The sequence below is a fragment of the Xyrauchen texanus genome, chromosome 15 (assembly GCF_025860055.1).
Source record: "Xyrauchen texanus isolate HMW12.3.18 chromosome 15, RBS_HiC_50CHRs, whole genome shotgun sequence".
Classification (NCBI taxonomy): Eukaryota; Metazoa; Chordata; class Actinopteri; order Cypriniformes; family Catostomidae; genus Xyrauchen; species Xyrauchen texanus.
In genome coordinates, this window is record NC_068290.1 from 38,397,275 (window position 1) to 38,416,981 (window position 19,707).

General features: G+C 38.0%; 2 protein-coding genes across 2 annotated transcripts in view; one reads left to right on the forward strand and one right to left on the reverse strand.

Annotated features, from left to right (window-relative positions):
• Positions 1-200: 200 nt before the first annotated feature.
• LOC127656509 (trophoblast glycoprotein-like) lies at positions 201-5,593 on the reverse strand. The gene is made up of 2 exons (XM_052144892.1): positions 3,963-5,593; positions 201-3,872 (listed from the first exon to the last, which is right to left on the reverse strand). Exon 1 carries the CDS (start codon positions 5,133-5,135, stop codon positions 3,993-3,995), a length of 1,143 nt encoding a protein of 380 aa, XP_052000852.1. The 5' UTR covers positions 5,136-5,593; the 3' UTR covers positions 201-3,872; positions 3,963-3,992.
• Positions 5,594-8,442: 2,849 nt separating this feature from the next.
• ibtk (inhibitor of Bruton agammaglobulinemia tyrosine kinase) overlaps positions 8,443-19,707 on the forward strand; it is a 43,832-nt gene continuing 32,567 nt past the window's right edge. Inside the window, 6 exon segments of the mRNA XM_052144466.1 lie at positions 8,443-8,797; positions 11,398-12,221; positions 12,784-12,880; positions 14,149-14,273; positions 19,187-19,297; positions 19,389-19,559. Coding sequence (XP_052000426.1) covers positions 11,898-12,221; positions 12,784-12,880; positions 14,149-14,273; positions 19,187-19,297; positions 19,389-19,559 — 828 coding nt within the window. The 5' untranslated portion in view covers positions 8,443-8,797; positions 11,398-11,897.

Below are 19,707 nucleotides of genomic sequence, written 5' to 3' on the forward strand. Positions count from 1 at the left end.
ATGCTTCACGAAACTAGAATGTTCAGCTTTTAAACAAAAATTGTTTTGTGTCTGTAATGGGTAAGGGATGGTCAAGTAGGAGGCAGGAATCAGCAGAACAGTCAACATAACTTTAATGACAAACTCAACTTAAAACAAACAATAAACTCAGTGGCCACGTGTGTCTCTCTCTCTACATGGCGTCTCCGGCTTCCCTTTATCTCACTCCCGCTGATGAGTTGACTCAGTGCCGGCCATGCATCCTCACGCCCTGGCCATGCCCTCCTCGTCACAGTGTCGTATCTGTGATTTGTTTATTTGCTACGAAGTAAAAAAACTGGGTGAACGTCTTCCAAGTGTGGTGATTCCTTAATTTTTCCAGGGGTTGTAGACAAAACAAAACTCAATTAAATATTTATTATTTAACACAACATGTTATTTGTAGAAAAGTATACTGTATATCACAGTTGCAGTTTTTATTTTTTAAAGCTGAAAAAGAGTTGGGTAAAATCAATGATTCAAATTGTTATTTTAATGTTTGGAAAGTACCTCTTTGAAACAGAGTGAAGAAAAAAATTGCATTTTCTTTCAGCTTCTTGTCACATTTTGATGAATAATGAAAAGTTCTGGATTACATTTTTGGTACTATGCCTGCATTGATCAGTCATTTTCTGTATACTTTGTGATAAATTAAAAATATGTCAAACATTTGAATTATATATTTAAAATATCCACAAATATAAATCAATTGTGATACTACAGGAGCAATGTTAATATACTGAATAAAGTAGCTCACCCAAAAATCTAAATTGTCATATTTTATTTACCCATGAGTCATTTCAAACCAGTATGACATTTTTCATTCATGAAATACAAGGATGACGGATAAGAGGATTATGAATGTGTCTCTCAACCTCCTAAAGCACCATAATATATTCACCATAAAAGTCATCCATATCACATTTGCACTATGTTTCAAATCTTCTGAAACGCTATGATAGCGTTGTGTTTAAGTCTTAATTAACTGAAAATCTTCCCTTTCACCCATCTGAATCTGACACGCATGCGAGAACATCGTTTACATGAATGCAGCACAGTGAACACAAATATAACCAAATAAGGAGAAAAGGGTAGAGAAGCAATTGCGCACAAACTTAATTGGTTCTTGCATATAATGACACAGCTGCAAATTGAAATGTGTAAAAGGGAACAAGATTTGAGAACGGGGTGTTTGATCATGCCCACACTCTGAGAAACACTAAGTAAAATGATGGGTAGCCAGGAGCTACACACAGCCAATGGGGCATGTGAATGTCAGGGATGTACCTTTGTCTGTGGTCCACACTACAAGTAGCTCATTTAACACAAAGCCCTTTATCTATCTTGTTCTTCTGAGCAAGTTTTTACATTTTGATGAAAGATCACAAAGGCAAACTTTTTCTTTAGTTTTCTGTGTTCTGATGAATTGCACACAATAAGATCAGCAACTTGTATTAGGAAACTAAGTATGGATGATTTTGATTTCATGACTCAACCTGCGCCCAAGTGCAGTGCTTCTCAAGCATTAGTTACATAGAACAAGGCTGCTTAAATGCATGCAGGCTATTACATCTATTTCTGGAAATAATCAGTCATGTCTACTTTTGCATGAATGTCTGTGCTGGTAATATCACAATTATACAGGGAAGCGTAGGGATTTCACAGGCAGATGTATATGAATGTTATGCAAATGCTTGCAGTTTCAGCACCTTGAGTAGGTGTAAGGTCCTGTTTACCAGTCTTCCCTCACGGCCAGACTTCTATATGACAAAAAGTTTTGAAAAATAAATGCATAGTCTTCCAGATTGTGATCACCCTCGTTTATTTAAAAAAAAAAAGTTGTGATTGTGGTTACAGTAAGGCGGGCCGGTCAATAAATATTAAAATATACACTGCTTTTAATGTGGTTCTTGCTTACTAATCTTATCTTTGTCAAGTTTTACCAATATTAAAATTATGCTGGTGAACCCTGCAATCTGGTAAACAGCATAATACTAGTAAAACCCTAATTTGATAACACTGACTTCATGTAAATTCACATATAATGTTTATGACTTGTGTCTATACTTTTAAAACAATGTGTATTTTAATGTTTATTTATTGGCCCCATTAACTTCCATTGTAAGTGCTTTATTGGAACTGCGATTTTTGCATTTTTAAATAAAGCGGGCAAGTTGAAATAATGTTTTGTGCTAATCAACATTATGCCACAAATGCTGCCGATGGCATTTAACTTTTATTGAGCCAGAATTATTCCTTTAAAAGGGTTTAGAAACCAAATTATATTTTACAGTGTAAAAGTGCAGCCACAACAGGTTTGAGCATGAAAACTTACTATAACGAATATATGCAACAGGATAGGATGTAAAGCTGCGAGCTTCTGTTTTAATCAATTATAAGTAAAAAGCACAATATTCAAAATGCGCAATCAATTCGATTAAAATGTTCTGCAGCACTGCAAACCATGCAGCTTTGAAGTTGCCATTTTTTGTATTAAGCTGAGACATCAATGTATGTGATGTTTTGATTCTTAAGACAAAACTTATTTGCATGTTTACTCATTTGCATATATATCAATTGAAGAGAATGGAGCAAAAAGCCTACTGTGACCACAACCTAAAGGAATGCGTGTGGGTAATCCAGTTTGCCGTCCGATATTCCTGTCTAAAATCAGTCAAATCACTGTACTGGAGAGAAAGGATCAGTGCAAGACCTTTTATTTAACTAGGCATCCCACAGAGAAGAGTTGATCCGGTAACACCTTACATTAGTGCTCCCTTTGTTAAGTGTTTATAAAGGGGTTCATTAATGACTAATAAGCCAATTACAAATGCTTTATAAATCATAATGTTGAATAAGGGGGGCCTTGGTAGCTCATCGGGTAAAGTCGCGAGTTCGAATCCAGGGTGTGCCGAGTGACTCCAGCCAGGTTTCCTAAGCAACTAAATTGGCCCGGTTGCTAGGGAGGGTAGAGTCACATGGGGTAACCTTCTCGAGGTCCTTATAAAGTGGTTCTCGCTCTTGGTGGGGCGTGTGGTGAGTTGTGTGTGGATGCCGTGGAGAATAGCGTGGAGGCTCCACGTACTCTACATCTCCACGGTAATGCGCACAACAAGACATGGAGGCAACTGAGATTCGTCCTCCGACACCCGGATTGAGGCGAGTCACTATGCCACCACGAGGACTTAGAGCACATTGGGAATTGGGCTTTCCAAATTGGGGAGAATTTTTTTTTTTTATAAAATATTATTATGTTGAATAAGCGGCATTATGCCTTTATGATATGTGGGGTAAAACAGCTCAATATTTGGCAAGTATTGCATGAAAGTCATCCTTTTCATTCACGTTATTAGAACTGCATTTATTTTTAATGCATTTGTCCAGTAAATTAATTATTAGTCATTAATGAACCCCTTTATAAAACCCTTAACAAAAGGAACATACATGTAAAGCGTTAACGCTGATCTATGTCCAGCCAACGATGTAAATATAAAACCCAATAACTGATAATAAAAAAGTGGATATTATCATGATTTTACATCAATGACAAAACACATAAATACATGCATGGCAATTTGAATAGTTTTTAGCAGAAGAAAAGCAAACTAAAACATAAAAATGTATGCGTATTACAGTTTGTTCGGACATTGCGAGCAGATTTAACATATGACTTGCATTCTTCAGAAAAGAGATCCCTTCCGCAGTCCCATCAAAAAAAGAGAAAATTAATTCTAACTTCTCTACATATGTGCTTGATTCATGTTTCACGGGACAACATTATTGCAAGACATCAGCATATATGAAAGCTGCAGCGAGCAAAACAAGGCTGACACCTGCAGAATCCAGTTATTGTCCTGTGTGATGAGAAATGAGGCATGTCACAGACCTTTATATATATATATAAATGTAGATACACTCGTGAAAAGCTAGAGTGAAGTCATTACATGCCAGTTGTGCAGACATTCCACGTCTCCTCACACATCTGAGTTCAGACTGAGGTTGGCAAGCCGTGGCTCGGAGTTGATCTCATATCTATAATGGTACCCCTCCATATGGTCTCTGCAAGCATCACGGATATTGTACATCCACTTCTTGATCCCTTTCCTGTTGAGGTAAAGAACAAGCAGGAAGATGACCCCGATGAGGGCAAGAACCATTCCCAGGAAGACATAGGAGGTCTCCAGAACACCATTCAGATCTCCAGTGTAGGTGCATGGAAGCTGTGATTGCTCCAGGTGTAGGAGCGGGCTGTTTTTCAGCCCTATTGGGTCGGTACAGGTCATGTTTAATTTGTCTACCGCAAAGTCATGCTTCTTCAACCAGATCAACATGTCTTCAATATTGCAATCACAGCGCCAGGGGTTTCCTGCAAGACTGACTCGCAAATCAGGGATGGAACTGAGCTCTGCCAGTGTTGAGTTTGGCAGCACTTTTAACGCATTGTCCCGCAAGTCCAACTCTTGAAGTGCCCGGCTCCGAAAAGTGCCAGTGCTAATTTCAACAAGGGAGTTGTTCCTCAAATCCAAAATGGTGAGTTCCGACAAACCTGTAAACATGCCCTCTGGAAGGAGCACCAGGTCATTGTTGGACAAATCGAGATGGGAGACCTTAGGTAAGCTGTGTTTGAAAAGATTTGCAAACATATGTACATATGAGCGATTATAAAAGGATCTGCTGAGGTTCAGAACATCAACCATGTTGTCTTGAGGGAAAGCCTCAATGTTAAAATGCATGATCTTATTGTTGCTGAGGTCAAGTAAACGAAGACTTGGCAAGTTGTCAAACACCCCAGAGTCTAATTGCTCCACTTGACTTCCAGACACAAAAAGGTTTGTTAAATGGTCCAGCAGCCAGGGGAAAGACTTGTTGTTTAGAGACCTTATATTGTTACCACTGATGTTAAGTGTGGTGATAATTTCTGGAAGGTTTTGGGGGACTGATTTTAAGTCTTGGTTTACACAGTTCACTGTTGTGGCTTCGCACGAGCATTGGACAGGACATGAAGATGAAGGTGAGCAAAAACACGTCAGGAAGAGTAAAACACAGAGTGTCAAGTTACAAATGCTCATTTGTTTTCTCTCAAGTTTAAGCAAACGCGATAATCCGAGCTGGCACATTTTCGCGCTTTAAAGCAAACGGCGGAAAAGTAATTATCGTCCACAGCAATTAAAGAAACGTTCGTGCTTGCCAGAGGACACTTTCACAGGAAATCTTACATCTTTCTTTGCCTTTGTTCTTTCATTTCTTCCCGGGAAATCTCCCTGGACACTTATCTGTTCCGTTACAGTCGAAAACAAAACAATCAAGAAAAGATGTGTCTGTTCCAAGCGCGTCAAATCCACACATTTATATGATCACTTTAATTTTTTATCAAGTCCTCTTAAGGATACGAAATGTTTCTTGCTATGAGTTTCACCAAAAGTGGCGTTGAATCCCAAGAATAAATCGTGTCCAAAATGATCCAGTAGTTAATAACGTTCTTGGTATTTTTAAATGAAAATGAGATCCACAAACTTGCCGTGTTTCATCTGTAATGTTCAGAACTCCTCTGCACTGATCACTGAAAGAGATTCTGTCGCCGCCGCTCCCTGAACACTATGGACTGGACCGTACCATTATGAACGTACAGGGCGGCATCGAGGAGCACACAAGTTTAACTAAACCAACGGGGCAGTAAAGTTTTACGAGTGGTACATTCTTTTACAGTATTTTCATCAGTAAATCAACTATTGGTTGCACATTTCTGCTGGAAACATTATGAAACACTAATGCATTTAAATTACTATTTAAAAAACTGAATTATTGTTTTTGGTACTACAGGTAAATACTGAAAAAGTTGAATGTTTTCCTAAAATGCAAGATGCTTTGAGTAGCCTATTTTAATTAGTCAGTTGACTATGAAAGGCGTTCTTTAAATGCGTAATAAAACTTATATTAGCCTATATTATAATAGGTTATATTATAATAATTTGGCACTATTACCACAAATATATTTGTGTATTTTTGACTTTCCCCTCCTTTTCTTGAATATTTATTGTAAATATGGGCTACGTTGAGGTACTTACAATGGAAGTGAATGACCAATCCATAAAGGTTAACATACTATTTAAAAAGTATAACCACAAGACATAAACAATATGTTTAAACATGATTTTAGTGTGATAAAAAGTGTTACTAAGCTTTTCTTTGTAAAGATATAGCCAATTGTTAAGTTATAGCCATGACAATGTAATGTCAACAAACCCGAAAATGACTGTAAAAATATCAAATCTTAAATAATACATGCATTTTAACAGAATAATTAATGTTAGTGCTTTAATGAAATTATAAGATTGACATTTCTGCCTTTAAACCCTCCAAAAATTAGCACCATTCATGTCCATTGTATGTGCTTCATAGCTTTGTTTTTATTTATATACAGTATCTCACAAAAGTGAGTACACCCCACCACATTTTTGTAAATATTTAATTATATCTTTTCATGTGACAACACTTAAGAAATTACAATTTGCTTCAGTGTAAAGTAGTGAGTGTACAGCTTGTATAACAGTGTAAATTTGCTGTCCCCTCAAAATAACTCAACACACAGCCATTAATGTCTAAACCGCTGGCAACAAAAGTGAGTACACCCCTATGTGAAAATGTCCAATTTGGGCCCAATTAGCCATTTTCCCTCCCCGGTGTCATGTGACTCGTTAGTGTTACAAGGTCTCAGGTGTGAATGTTGAGCAGGTGTGTTAAATTTGGTGTCATCGCTCTCACACTCCCTCATACTGGTCACTGGAAGTTCAACATGGCATCTCATGGCAAAGAACTCTCTGAGGATCTGAAAAAAAGAATTGTTGCTCTACATAAAGATGGCCTAGTCTATAAGAAGATTGCCAAGACCCTGACACTGAGCTGCAGCATGGTGGCCAAGACCATACAGCGGTTTAACAGGATAGGTTCCACTCAGAACAGGCCTCGCCATGGTCGACCAAAGAAGTTGAGTGCACGTGCTCAGCATCATATCCAGAGGTTGTCTTTGGAAAATAGACGTATGAGTGCTGCCAGCATTGCTGCAGAGGTTGAAGGGGTTGGGGGTCAGCCTGTCAGTGCTCAGACCATGTCATCCCAGAAGGAAGCCTCTTCTAAAGATGATGCACAAGAAAGCCCACAAACAGTTTGCTGAAGACAAGCAGACTAAGGCCATTGATTACTGGAACCATGTCCTGTGGTCTGATGAGAGTTCAGATTGTGTCAAGCGTGTGTGGTGGAAACCAGGTGAGGAGTACAAAGACAAGTGTGTCTTGCCTACAGTCAAGCATGGTGGTGGGAGTGTCATGTCTGGGGCTGCATGAGTGCTGCCAGCACTGGGGAGCTACAGTTCATTGAGGGAACCATGAATGCCAACATGTACTGTGACATACTGAAGCAGAGCATGATCCCCTCCCTTTGGAGACTGGGCCACAGGGCAGTATTACAGCATGATAACGACCCCAAACACACCTCCAAGACGACCACTGCCTTGCTAAAGAAGCTGAGGGTGAAGATGATGGACTGGCCAGCGTGTCTCCAGACCTAAACCATATTGAGCATCTGTGGAGCATCCTCAAACAGAAGGTGGAGGAGCGCAAGGTCTCTAACATCCACCAGCTCTGTGATGTTGTCATGGAGGAGTGGAAGAGGACTCCAGTGGCAACCTGTGAAGCTCTGGTTAACTCCATGCCCAAGAGGGTTAAAGCAGTGCTGGAAAATAATGGTGGCCACACAAAATATTGACACTTTGGGCCCAATTTGGACATTTTCACATAGGGGTGTACTCACTTTAGTTGCCAGCGGTTTAGACATTAATGGCTGTGTGTTGAGTTATTTTGAGGGGACAGCAAATTTACAGTGTTATACAAGCTGTACACTCACTACTTTACAATGTAGCAAAGTGTCATTTCTTCAGTGTTGTCACATGAAAAGATATAATCAAATATTTACAAAAATGTGAGGGGTGTACTCACTTTTGTGAGATACTGTATATAGAAAAGAAGTTTATTATTTAAACTTATTAAAATAATTTATTGTGGTAATCAACTTTATACCACACATTATGTAGATTGAGTTTAATTTGTATTGAACCCAGAATATACAATTTATATAAATATATATAAATATTTAATTTCAGATTAAGAATGATGCTGTTAAAAAAATCCACAAAGCATTGGCATTATTGTTATGTTTACAATATAGATAAGAATTAATATTGTAACATTAGTCGGTTCTGATACAGTAAAGTATAGCCTATATTTAACATAACAGGAGTTACGTCAGTCATGTGACTCATGGGTAAGGCATTCCTCATAAGCCCCGCCCCAATTGTGCTGACGCAAGAGTGGGGACACACTTGCCAACTCGTCCCGCCGCTTGTAACCAGCATATGCAAAGACCGTCAAACAACCCATCTGTGCAAATAAATAACTTGAATTTTTCCATTAAATAAGAGTTATTCTATTTGTGTCACAGGCGCAAGAAGTTTATAAACTATTAAGACCTTTACGTGCTGTACCGTCCAATAGAATATAGAGATACAAGTAAGTGTTTTCAACCGTCCAATGAAATGTAAGAATACTAGTCTATTGAACCAATCAGAAATTGTTTTACTACGGCGCACCTCCACTTCTAGATATTACTAAACCGACCAACTCTGCTGCAACATATTTACTGCAAAACATCCAGCTGTCCTTTAAATATGTTCATCTGCTGCATAGGGGAGAACACAAACATGTCCTGTTCTTTCATCTAGCGTCAGGTGAGAGACATTCTGTCGCTGTGTGTTTTAATCTGGCAGTTGTTCAGTGCATAGTTCAGCCCAATATGGTTCATAATGATAATGATGATGATGTGTCAGTCACTTACTCACTCAAAGCAGTTCATGACATATCCGAACCTGTATTATATAATGTACACGATCCATGAAGTAAGGGTTTATATCTAACAATTACTAAGTAAAGCTTATATTAAAACTCCATACAGCTTGATTGCAAATTAAATGCTACTGATTGCATTACATTGCTTTAATGAAAGGGGTTGCAGTCTAAAAATCTAAATATCACCGTATTTGACGAATATTTGCTAGTTTAATGGTTCAAAGTCTTGAAATATGTGCCTAAAAGATGTTGGTGCTCTAAATGGCCAGAAATATCTAGAGATTGATGCATTAATACCAAAAGCTAAAACCATTTTAGGGTGTTTCTTTAACTACTTTTTTTGTCCAAACGTTTTTATGTCCCACAGATTGATTTTTATTAATACTAACAAATTTCTACTTTTTTCTTTTTGCAATATTAAGGTCATATTAAAACTGTATTGGAAACTTCAACCACACCTTCATTTATTTTTGTTACTTTAACAATACCTTGAAATCTTTATAATTTTACCATTTTCCCAGACATTCCCCATTGTGTGTGACTCATCATACAGTACAGGGTTCCCACATGGTCATGCAAAAACCGGGAAATATCAGGGGTTTTCAAATGGTGTTTTCCATGCTTGGAAAAGTCATGGAAATGAATGCATTCTCAAAAGTCATGGAAAGTGTAAAGTAAATATATATTTGTTTTAGTTTAAACCACATGAGAAAATTTCTCTTGTGTAGAGCAAAACTTGCAAGCCATTGTTATGCTCGATTTGTTGGTGAATTATTCACAAATTATTGGAAGGATCATGGAGAAGTCATGGACATTCATGAGTAAAAGGTCGGGAACCTTGATCCTAAAAATATAATTACATTTTGAAATCAAATAGTAATCTAAAAAAAGAGAAGAAAAACCCCTAATCATTAAAATGTTTATAATCGAAGTATGATTCATCAATACCCCTATTACGAAATACCCCTGTGACAGTGGTGCAGTAGTGTCTGAAGAGGTGAGCATACTGTGAATTTGTGAATTTTACTTGATTGTAAAATTCATAGGTTTACATTTATAAACAGTACGTAAAATGTGTAAAGAAAAATAAATTGTCTGTTGTAATTATAGTCACATTTGAATTTACAAAATGTTATCAGGGTAAGTTTCTTGCGTATGGTAACTTGATGTTAAATATATGTCTTATGTTCCTTACATTAGGCCACTATGAAAATTACTAATACATACATGATATGCAAAAACTGTTGAGTGTGAAAAAATATGAGTGTAGGAATGTTCACGTTAACACGTTATCTTGTATTACCATATATAGCCTACACCTTAATGTTTATTGGTTTTATTTGTGTACTATAATGTAGGTATAGTGAAATTGTTTTCCTATTTAGAAATATACATTTCAATTATTTGATATCACACACACAAAAAAGACATTTGATATAATTACGTTACTCAGTTGTCCAGCATCTGCAAAGAGCATCAAATACTAGTACTGGTGCAATAACATGCAGTATTTTCACAAAGTTAAATTTAAATGTATATATTTACGTTTAGCAGAGAAATGCAGCACAAATGATGGTTACTCCAGGGATGCTTGAGCATCAGAATTAGACACTGGAAATGTCCCTCCCCTTACTGAAATGGAAAATATGATCGGTTAGCAAATATCCAATCCCATCTGAAATAAACATTCTGATTGGTGGATCAGCTTAGTCCAACTGTCTGTCTTGCCTGTGCCATCAGTTGCACTCCCGCAGCTCCGTGCACATTTAGAGAGAAGCTCTGTACACTTTTTTTTAAATAATAATAAAATACACTAATGATTGACTCAACGGTGCTGCTGCATCGCTTTAGTAGATTAAAAGTTCAGAGTCAAAAGGCTACTCGTTGATCTGGCAGCCATATATATCAATTATTTTAGGTGGGCATTCACTGCGTAAGTCTTGGACTACACTACTGCCTTGTGATGACATAATGTAGTATCAACCGTTCTTCTTCAGACAACAAAAACACTGATGGAGGACACTAGGATTGGAGATATGCTTTTGTTTGGGTTAATAATGGCCATGTGTAGGGTTGGGCATTTTTGAGTAATTTTGTAGTCGATTACACCAACCCTCAAAAAACGAGTAATTGATTTCTCACAAATTAGTTAAATATAACAAGTATGACATGCACGTGAAATGTATATTTTGTTTTATTCACAAATGTTGCAAAGAATTAGTTTTAAAATATGAAAACTTACAAACTATTCTTTTCTTTTGGGTGGGAAAAAATGAAATGAACAATATGCATTAATAATGATTATTTGGTTATTAATAAATTATAGAGCATGGCTTTCAATGGGTGTAATGTGACCAAAAAAATCACAACAGAATTATTTTCATGATTTTGTAAATTCTGCAGTTGTAGTTTAATTGTCATTTGGTGGGATTGTTGTTTAATGAAGTTAATGTTCATTTTAAAAGCCATTCTTTCTTTTCAGGTACCATTTGCAATTATGGAGGCTTAAACAGTGGAGAGTTTTGGGGGGGAAGGAGTCTTTCCCCTCAAAGTAGATGGACTTTTTGGATGGACAGTACACAGAACTGAAGTATTAAACTAAAAGTTAATTTATTTTTGAGACAACTGGAATATATTTGTATGATTTTGTACAGAAATAGTATTTTCTTTAATGCTAGTGTTTGTTCAAAAGGTTTTTTCGAGTGTGTTGCTGACATGGTGGGCTGAGATGAAGTAGATCTTCACTCTGGGGTCACTAGGGTGCCGTGGAATCTCAACACATGCACAATCCTAGCACCCCGAATTCACCTGACAGCGAGAGATGCCTTGAATGTATTCCCTGTTTTCATTTGCAGCTTTGTTTCTAGCAGTCATTTTTCAAGTTTTACAAATTTAAGCACAGACTTGGTATATTTTTGTGGGTGGAGGTGGGTTGTTTTGTGTGTGACTGTGAGGATATAACTTGGTGGTAGGGTAGATAAAATGAGTCTGGGAGACCCAGACTGCACTCCGAAGTGCCGTTCCCTGCGGCATGCGGAAGAGGTGACTGCTGCATTGACCAGCGGTTCAGAGGGGCGACTGCAGGGCTACCTGACTGCCCACTGTCACAATGCAGCAACTCTGAGGGATGCATTCGGACGCACAGCTCTCCACCTCGCTGCCTCTCTTGGTAAGCGTGACCTGCTTCAGTGGCTCCTGGACCTCAAACACGCCGACCTGCTGGTGAAGGATAAAGAGTCGGGGTGGACCGCTCTGCATCGCAGCGCCTTCTATGGGCAAATTCACTGCCTCATGACCCTTGTCAAGGTGAGAATTAGTGCAAATGGTTGCAGAGTGTAACATTGAAACCCTGTGGACTATTACAATTAATTTAGCATACCTTCTTTTTCACCACATTCAATGTTCATTAGTTTGCATAGTTGTCTTTCGTTGATAAGAACTCTACGTATTACAGTTGGGTCCAAACGTCAGAGACCACATCTGGAATTTGTTTTTGTTTTTTTTTTCATTTAAACCTGGAAATTAACAGCAAATTATAGGATTTTGAAAGGTTTTGACATTAAATAAAAATTTACATTTTAGACTCTGCACTGTTTCTATGTCACTAATCAAATTTAAGCAAATTTTTGACACTGACCATGTTAACTCATTTGTGCAAAGGACAGTTTTCCTTTCTTTCATTGAAGCAAAAAAGATGCTCTGAGCGTTCTCAAATCATACTGGATAACATGATCATTGGGTTTTGTGCAAACCTGTTGGGTCTGTGTCAGCTTGAGTGCATACTGTCATTAAAACATGAATGTAAAATTCATGTAGATTTTTAAGTTCAATTTGAGTATTTAATGGAAAATGAATCTTTGTGTTGAAGCATGGTGGATCACTGTCCATTCAGGACAAGGAGGGACTTTCTGTTCTAGACCTCACCATGAAGGACCGCCCAGCCCATGTTGTGTTCCGAAACACTGGTAAGTAAAAACGAGATGAGTAAAACATGTACAGAATCCAGTCAGAAAAACATAATTAACTATAAAATGATGAATGTCAGTTAGTTGTACGTATTTAGGATAAAATGAAAGTATAAATGAACAAATTATCAAATTAAAATTGTGAAATTTTTCTAGTGTGATGATTAAACAACAGATGTCTGAGATGTAATTAAAACAAATATGGCCTGCATGTGCTGCGTGTTTCAAAATGAATAAAACCGGCCACTTATATAACAGAAAGTAGAGTGCATATTCACTGTGAAGTGCCGAGCACGTGCAGACTATATGTTCGAGTTAAAGCACAGCCTTTTGCTGTTTAATAAGCACAGTAAGCCATATAGCGAACTGTTTATCCAGAGGTGAGAAGCTGATGACTGAGAAGGGTTAATTTAGTTTTCCGCTGAAGTAAAAACTAAATTTAACTAGATGCGTGAAATTCAAAAACAAACATGACAGAAATATATATATATATATATTCAATATAGTGGTGATGGTAAGTTATAATAAATTATGTTAATTATAATTAATATATGTGTGTATATATATATATATATATATATATATGTATATATGTGTGTCTGTGTGTGTGTGTGTGTGTGTGTATATATATATTTATATTAATTACATAATATTTATGCAATATCTCACAAGCAAATATGCTGTTGTACAGAATAACATTTTTCATTGATGCTTTCATTAATGCTGTGATACACTGCTGTTCAACACTGTATTTGACGCACACAAAAGAAAGTCCAATGTTGTGCTTCAGATTGTGCTGTTAGGATTTGTATAGAAGCTCTTCATTTGAAAAAATAATCATGTAATGTTATGTTGAAAAGTAGTAAATGTTTTTGAAATAAAATGGCATACTTATTTGTCTTGCTAAGGCTAATTTCACAGCTAGCTATTTTATGTATCATAAATAAAATTAAATAATATTTTCACACTTTTTGTGTAATTTAACAAAAACACACTTTTTGACTTAATTAAACCATGTTTGGAAATGACCGTCATTAAAAATAATCTGCTCACAATCTTATGGTAATTGTCTTTCCTTTTTAGCCAATTTATGCTGTCATTGTACTAAAAAGAGCAGCATGTACATTTTGTAAATTAAATAATTAGTATTTTTGGGTGAACTATTCCTTTAATGAATGCATCTGAAATGGAGCTTAACAATAACTGACTTGCTACTTTAGAAGTTTAAAAAAAATAAAAATAATAATTTCGATCTGATCTCCTTGTAGATCCTACTGAGGTGTACACCTGGGGACGTAACACAAATTTTAGTCTGGGACATGGCAACCAGGAGAGCAGACACCATCCTGAGATTGTGGACCTGTTTTCAAGGTCTGGAGTCTATGTGAAACAGGTACATTTGGTCACTCTCTAACTTTATTTTCTTCTATTAGAATCAGATTCAGGCATGATTCATTCTTGCTGATCAGGCACATAGTGTTACGAAATCCTCCTGTATAAAGCAGCTCCCCAGGGTTTATACAAGGTAGCATGGACTAAAACTCCCCAGGGTTATGTGTGACAACAAGAGAGGATGGTAAAAACAGGGGACTCACGAGTGTTGCCTTGATAACAGGCTCCTCACATGGCACCTCCTTCAAAACAAAGATCTCCAAGGATCCTTACAACCATCTGTGGAAACTTGTCAACCTTTTTGGTTCCCTGTAAATTGTTCTCAAAAATGCTTTCGGAGATGAAAACGATGTTCCTGCTGTGTTGGGAACTCGCAACTAGTGTGTGTTGCAGATTTTCATGAGCCTTTGCTCTGTCCACACTGGCGCTGAAAAATCCTGCTCAAAATGCGGGTGACACTTGACTTGATTTTGTTATCTAATGCAATGAAATTCAAAAATGTTTAAGTGTGACTTTTCCTAAAGACTTAAGTTTCAAGTGTCTAAATGCTTTTTGGGCCCACTATATATACAGTGCATGATTACGTTTAGATGAAATGTGAACTTTATTTGTGAATGCCCAAAGAATGCATACGGTGTGACTTTAAGACACGTTTGTTAATCTAGCCAAAATCTAGCAACAATGAAAGTGTTGAAACTCGGTCCCATAAACTATGCACTGCGAAATTCCTCTTTGCAAAATCCAGTCACCTGAACAGGAATCCACACAATCAGGAATTTTGTCTCATGGACGTCCTGTAGCAAATAAGTTTCCTACACTAATATCACATGTTCAAGTTTGGTGAACTTTGACATGCAAAATCGCAGTGTTGACCAATAAGAAGCTGCTTGTTTTGACTGCGACCTTTGTGTGGCCATAGCTTTGTACATCGCTACGCTATTCACAATGGACTAGGAAATAATTAAGCAGTGATTTTCTTTAAAAAAAAGGCTGCTTGACAATTAGTTTGTGCAGGCATCACACTCTCTTGACATCCGCTCACACCTTTGTCTCTGTGAAAAAGTAAATGTGACCGAGCCTAAGTGATAAGTGTCACTACCGTCACTTCACAGTGATTGGTTGCCACAAGGCATTTCTCAACTCCTCGATGCTCTCACCACTTGCTCTGCTCGACTGTTAATCCCACAATCTTCTGCATGAGCTTGTCATTAAATTAAAAAGTCCACTCACTCTGCACCAGTGGACAGATACTGTAAGATGACCTTAAAGGCATTGACAGACCTCAACCTGAAAGCCGAACTCACGCCAACATCATGCTTTTATCGCTGTATAAATTTCCCTTCTCTCTCTGGTCATATCGGGGGCTCATTTGCATTTTGGACAGATAATCAACGTGCTCATGTGGATGCGAAATGTGATCCAGTAGTGTGGCATAATCCCATTGTCAGCCTTTCACTTGGTATTTTGGGCATTTTTCAAAGGATAAGTCACCTCTAATCTTAGAGGTTGAGATGGACGTTCAAAGTGAAAGTAGTACGTCAACTCTGACAAATTTAGGACGATAGAAAAGACACTTAAATTTTAGTTTTTATGTGTAGTTAGTGTAAAAATGAAATTAACAACTAAATGAAAATACATTTAATTGACTTCAAAACTAACTAAAATGAAATGGATTTAAAAGATCCTTTATATAGGTTTTTACTATATTACTATTTTCTTTTCCCAATATATTACACTTACAGTATACCTGGCTTTCGCCATGATGACTGGATTGGTATTAAATCACAAACTAAAAAAACTCCTAGTCATATTGATATTAGTTGATTTTAAGTTTTTTAGGGCTACTTTAGTAGCAAAAAAAAAAAAGTAAAATACTAAAACTAAGGTGCAAATTGAAAACACTGAAAAACTATAATAGAGACAAAATTAACAAAACAAATTGAAAATAAAATGGAAATAAGTAATAAATGTAAATATTAAAAACTATATTAATCCTTACTTAAAGTTGGCTATTTAATTTCTGAAGTGCAGGGTGGTCCTTTAATTTTATAATACTCATTGTGATGGCAGGGATCCTATTTCCCGACCCTTTCAATGGCCCACCGATGCCCTCTTACATGGAAAGAGAGAGCATTGTGACCTGCCATGCTGTTCTGCAGCTGCTTTCAGTTAAATATTAAAATATTCATTCAGGGATAACATGAGCAGATTAAATAAGTGCTGCGAATGCGTGCGTACGACAGCGAGTGAGCGCATGTGCCAGTCAGGTCTTTTAGCGCATGGTTTGGATGCTTTACAGGACATCTCTTGCGTCTGTTTAGGACTTGAGGAGTGCATTAAATTAGTGATGATTTTGACCTTCGCACCCCTCCTCCGCTGTACTTGATTCTGAGCCAATCCAGTGCTGGCGTTCTCTGTGGAGAAAGGGCAGCGCTGTCATGGCTAAAAGTCAAGCCCACATGATGAACAGAACACAGCTGGTTCATTCTGTCCTGCCGTTTTTATGTCAAGATCTCAATGCTGAAGCTGTCCATGTGGATTTGGCTATTGTTTGACTTGCAGTGGCCCACAAAAGTATTCTGATGCTTAAGCAACGCTAAATGTATGAAATTATTGCATTTCTCAGAACTGACTTTACTTTTCAGTTTTTGCAATGTCTTAAAATGTACTGTATCCAAAGTTTGGTGGATGTATTTAGGCAATAGTTCGCCCAGATATGAAAATTCTATTATTATTTACTCATATTAATGTCACACCAAATCTATATGATGCTCTTTGTTTCCTCCATGGAAAGCAAAAGAAAAAAATATGAAAAATCTTCAAATAGCTTTTTTCCATATAGGGTGTTGGGATTGGCAGTGTTGGGTGTAATCTGATCACCAAGTATTTATTGTATTATTAATATAATTCCACCTTATATTTAAAATTCTTGTAATCAGATAGGTGTTTTTGACTTTCAATCAAGGTAATTACTTTTAAGTACATTACTTGGGTTACAGAGTTTAATGCATTTATGAGTTCATATGTTCATATGTTCTGTGACAACAACAATCAATGAGGAAATATAGACATTTTTAATCGGTAAAAACAAATCGTTTCTGTGAATAAGTAATGTGATTGTTTGAAGTAAATAGGTAAATTAATCGGATTACAATTCCAGAGAAGTTTAGTGGGTTATTTTTTGGGTAACACACCTAACACTGAATAATGATTTTGGGCTGTCAAGCTCCAAAAAGCACAAACCACCCCATAAAACTACTGTAAAAGTAGGCTAGTCTGTATAATTTGTGCATATACATACACAGATGAGCCAAAACATTATGACCACTAACTGGTGAAGCAAATAACGTTGATCATTCTAACAAGGCCACATGTCAAGGTCTGGGTATATTAGATGTAAGCAAACAATCAGCCAATGTGTTGAATGCAGGAGAAATAGTGCAGAGTAAACACCTGAGTGACTTTGCCATGGGACAAATTCTTCTGGCCAGACAACTGGGTCAGAGCATCTCTGAAATGGCAAGACTTGTGGGGTGCTCCCGGTCAGCAGTGGTAAGTACCTACAAACCGGTGACTGTGTTGGGCACCCAAGTCTCATCGTTGTGTGAGGGCAATGAAAGCTATCCCCATTTGGACAGAAGGAAGACCCGAACGGACAGAAGGTCTACTGTGGCATAAGTCACAGAACATTTTAATGATGATTATGGGAGGAATAGGAATGTTTCACAACACACAGTGTATCGCACCCTGCGGCGTATGGGGCTGCGTAGCCGTAAACTGGTCAGAATGCCTATGATGACCCCTGTCCACTGTCAAAAGTGCCTTTGAGCAGTGAAAGAACGTCACCTCGTCGGAGGAGTCCCGTTTTCTTTTACATCACATGGACAGCCGTGTACATGTGCGCTGTTTACCTGGGGAAGTGATGGCATCTTGATGCACTGTGGAAAGCGACAAGCCAGTGGAGGTAGTGTGATGCTCTGGGCAATGTTCTGCTGGGAAACCCTGGGTCCGGCCATTCTTGTGGATGTCAATTTGACACGTGCTACCTACCTAAACATTGTTGCATACCAGGTACACCCCTTCATGGCAATGGCATTCCCTGATGGAAGTGGGCTCTTTCAGCAGTATAATGCGCCCTGCCACACTGCACACATTGTCCGGATATAGTTTGAGGAACATGATTAGGAGTTCAAGGTGTTGCCCTGGCAAATTCCCCAGATCTCAATCCGATTGAGCATATGTGGGATGTGCTGGAGCAACAAGTCCTATCCCCAGTGGCTCCACCTCGCAACTTACAGGACTTGAAGTATCTGCTGCTAATGATGCCAGATACCGTAGGACACCTACATGGGTCTTGTAGAGGCCATGCCTTGGCAGGTCGGCGCTATTTTGGCAGCACTTGGGAGGATCAACAGCATATTAGGCAAGTGGTCTTAATGTTTTGGTCATAATCAGTGTATATCGAGTCTTTTGAAACCTTGCAATCACTTTGTGATTACAGAATGATTTCAGCATGCATTTACATAAAACTGCTCGGATACGATGTGTATTGTGAAAAGCACTGTACAAATAAAAATGACAGAAATTTGGACGTCATTGGTGACAAAACATTGGTTCTTGTATGTCTTGTGACTTATTACTACATCAAAGGCAAAGTTTAAAACGCTTGTTTTAGCTCAATTGTTGATTCATAGGTAAAGAGGCTTTTATGTTGTTGGGGATGCATTAATGTTTACTCTACAAATGTGAGGTCAGATGTGTTTTGGACTACCTCCAAGTGTTGTTTGAGTGGTCGTTTCACAAAATGTTTGCAACTGTATTTAGCTCTGTCTATTTGTGATCAGATCAGGTGCAAATGAGGCCTGTGTGAAAGTCATCTTGAATGATGATGGCAATGCTGTTGTGTTCATTCAGGTGGTGTTGTGCACATTCCACTCTATCTTCCTGTCCCAGAAGGGTCAGGTGTACACTTGTGGACATGGACTGGGGGGACGACTCGGGCATGGTGATGAACAGACATATCTGGTGAGACATTTAGGTTTTGTGTTTCTGGTGGTGTGGCAACTGTATTTCTGCATCTGCTGTCTTTGTAAGATTTTGGTGTCTTTGTTTATAGGTACCCCGGATGGTGGATGGGCTTTTGTCCCATCACTGCTCACAAATCGCAGCGGCCCGAGATCACACTGTAGTTCTGACAGAGGAGGGGTATGTCTACACATTTGGGATCAACACCCACCATCAGCTGGGTCTGGCACCTCCACCTGCATCCAGCCCAGTACCCAAACAGGTCAGAGTCTTGCAACCTGTGCTCAGTGTGTTACAAATAAATAGTTACCTTCAAAGGTTTGTTAATGCAAAACGTCTGTTATTCAAGAAAGTTGCTATAAATAGTGTTTTAAACCTACTGGTTCAGCAAAATTCTCCTCCAACTCTGG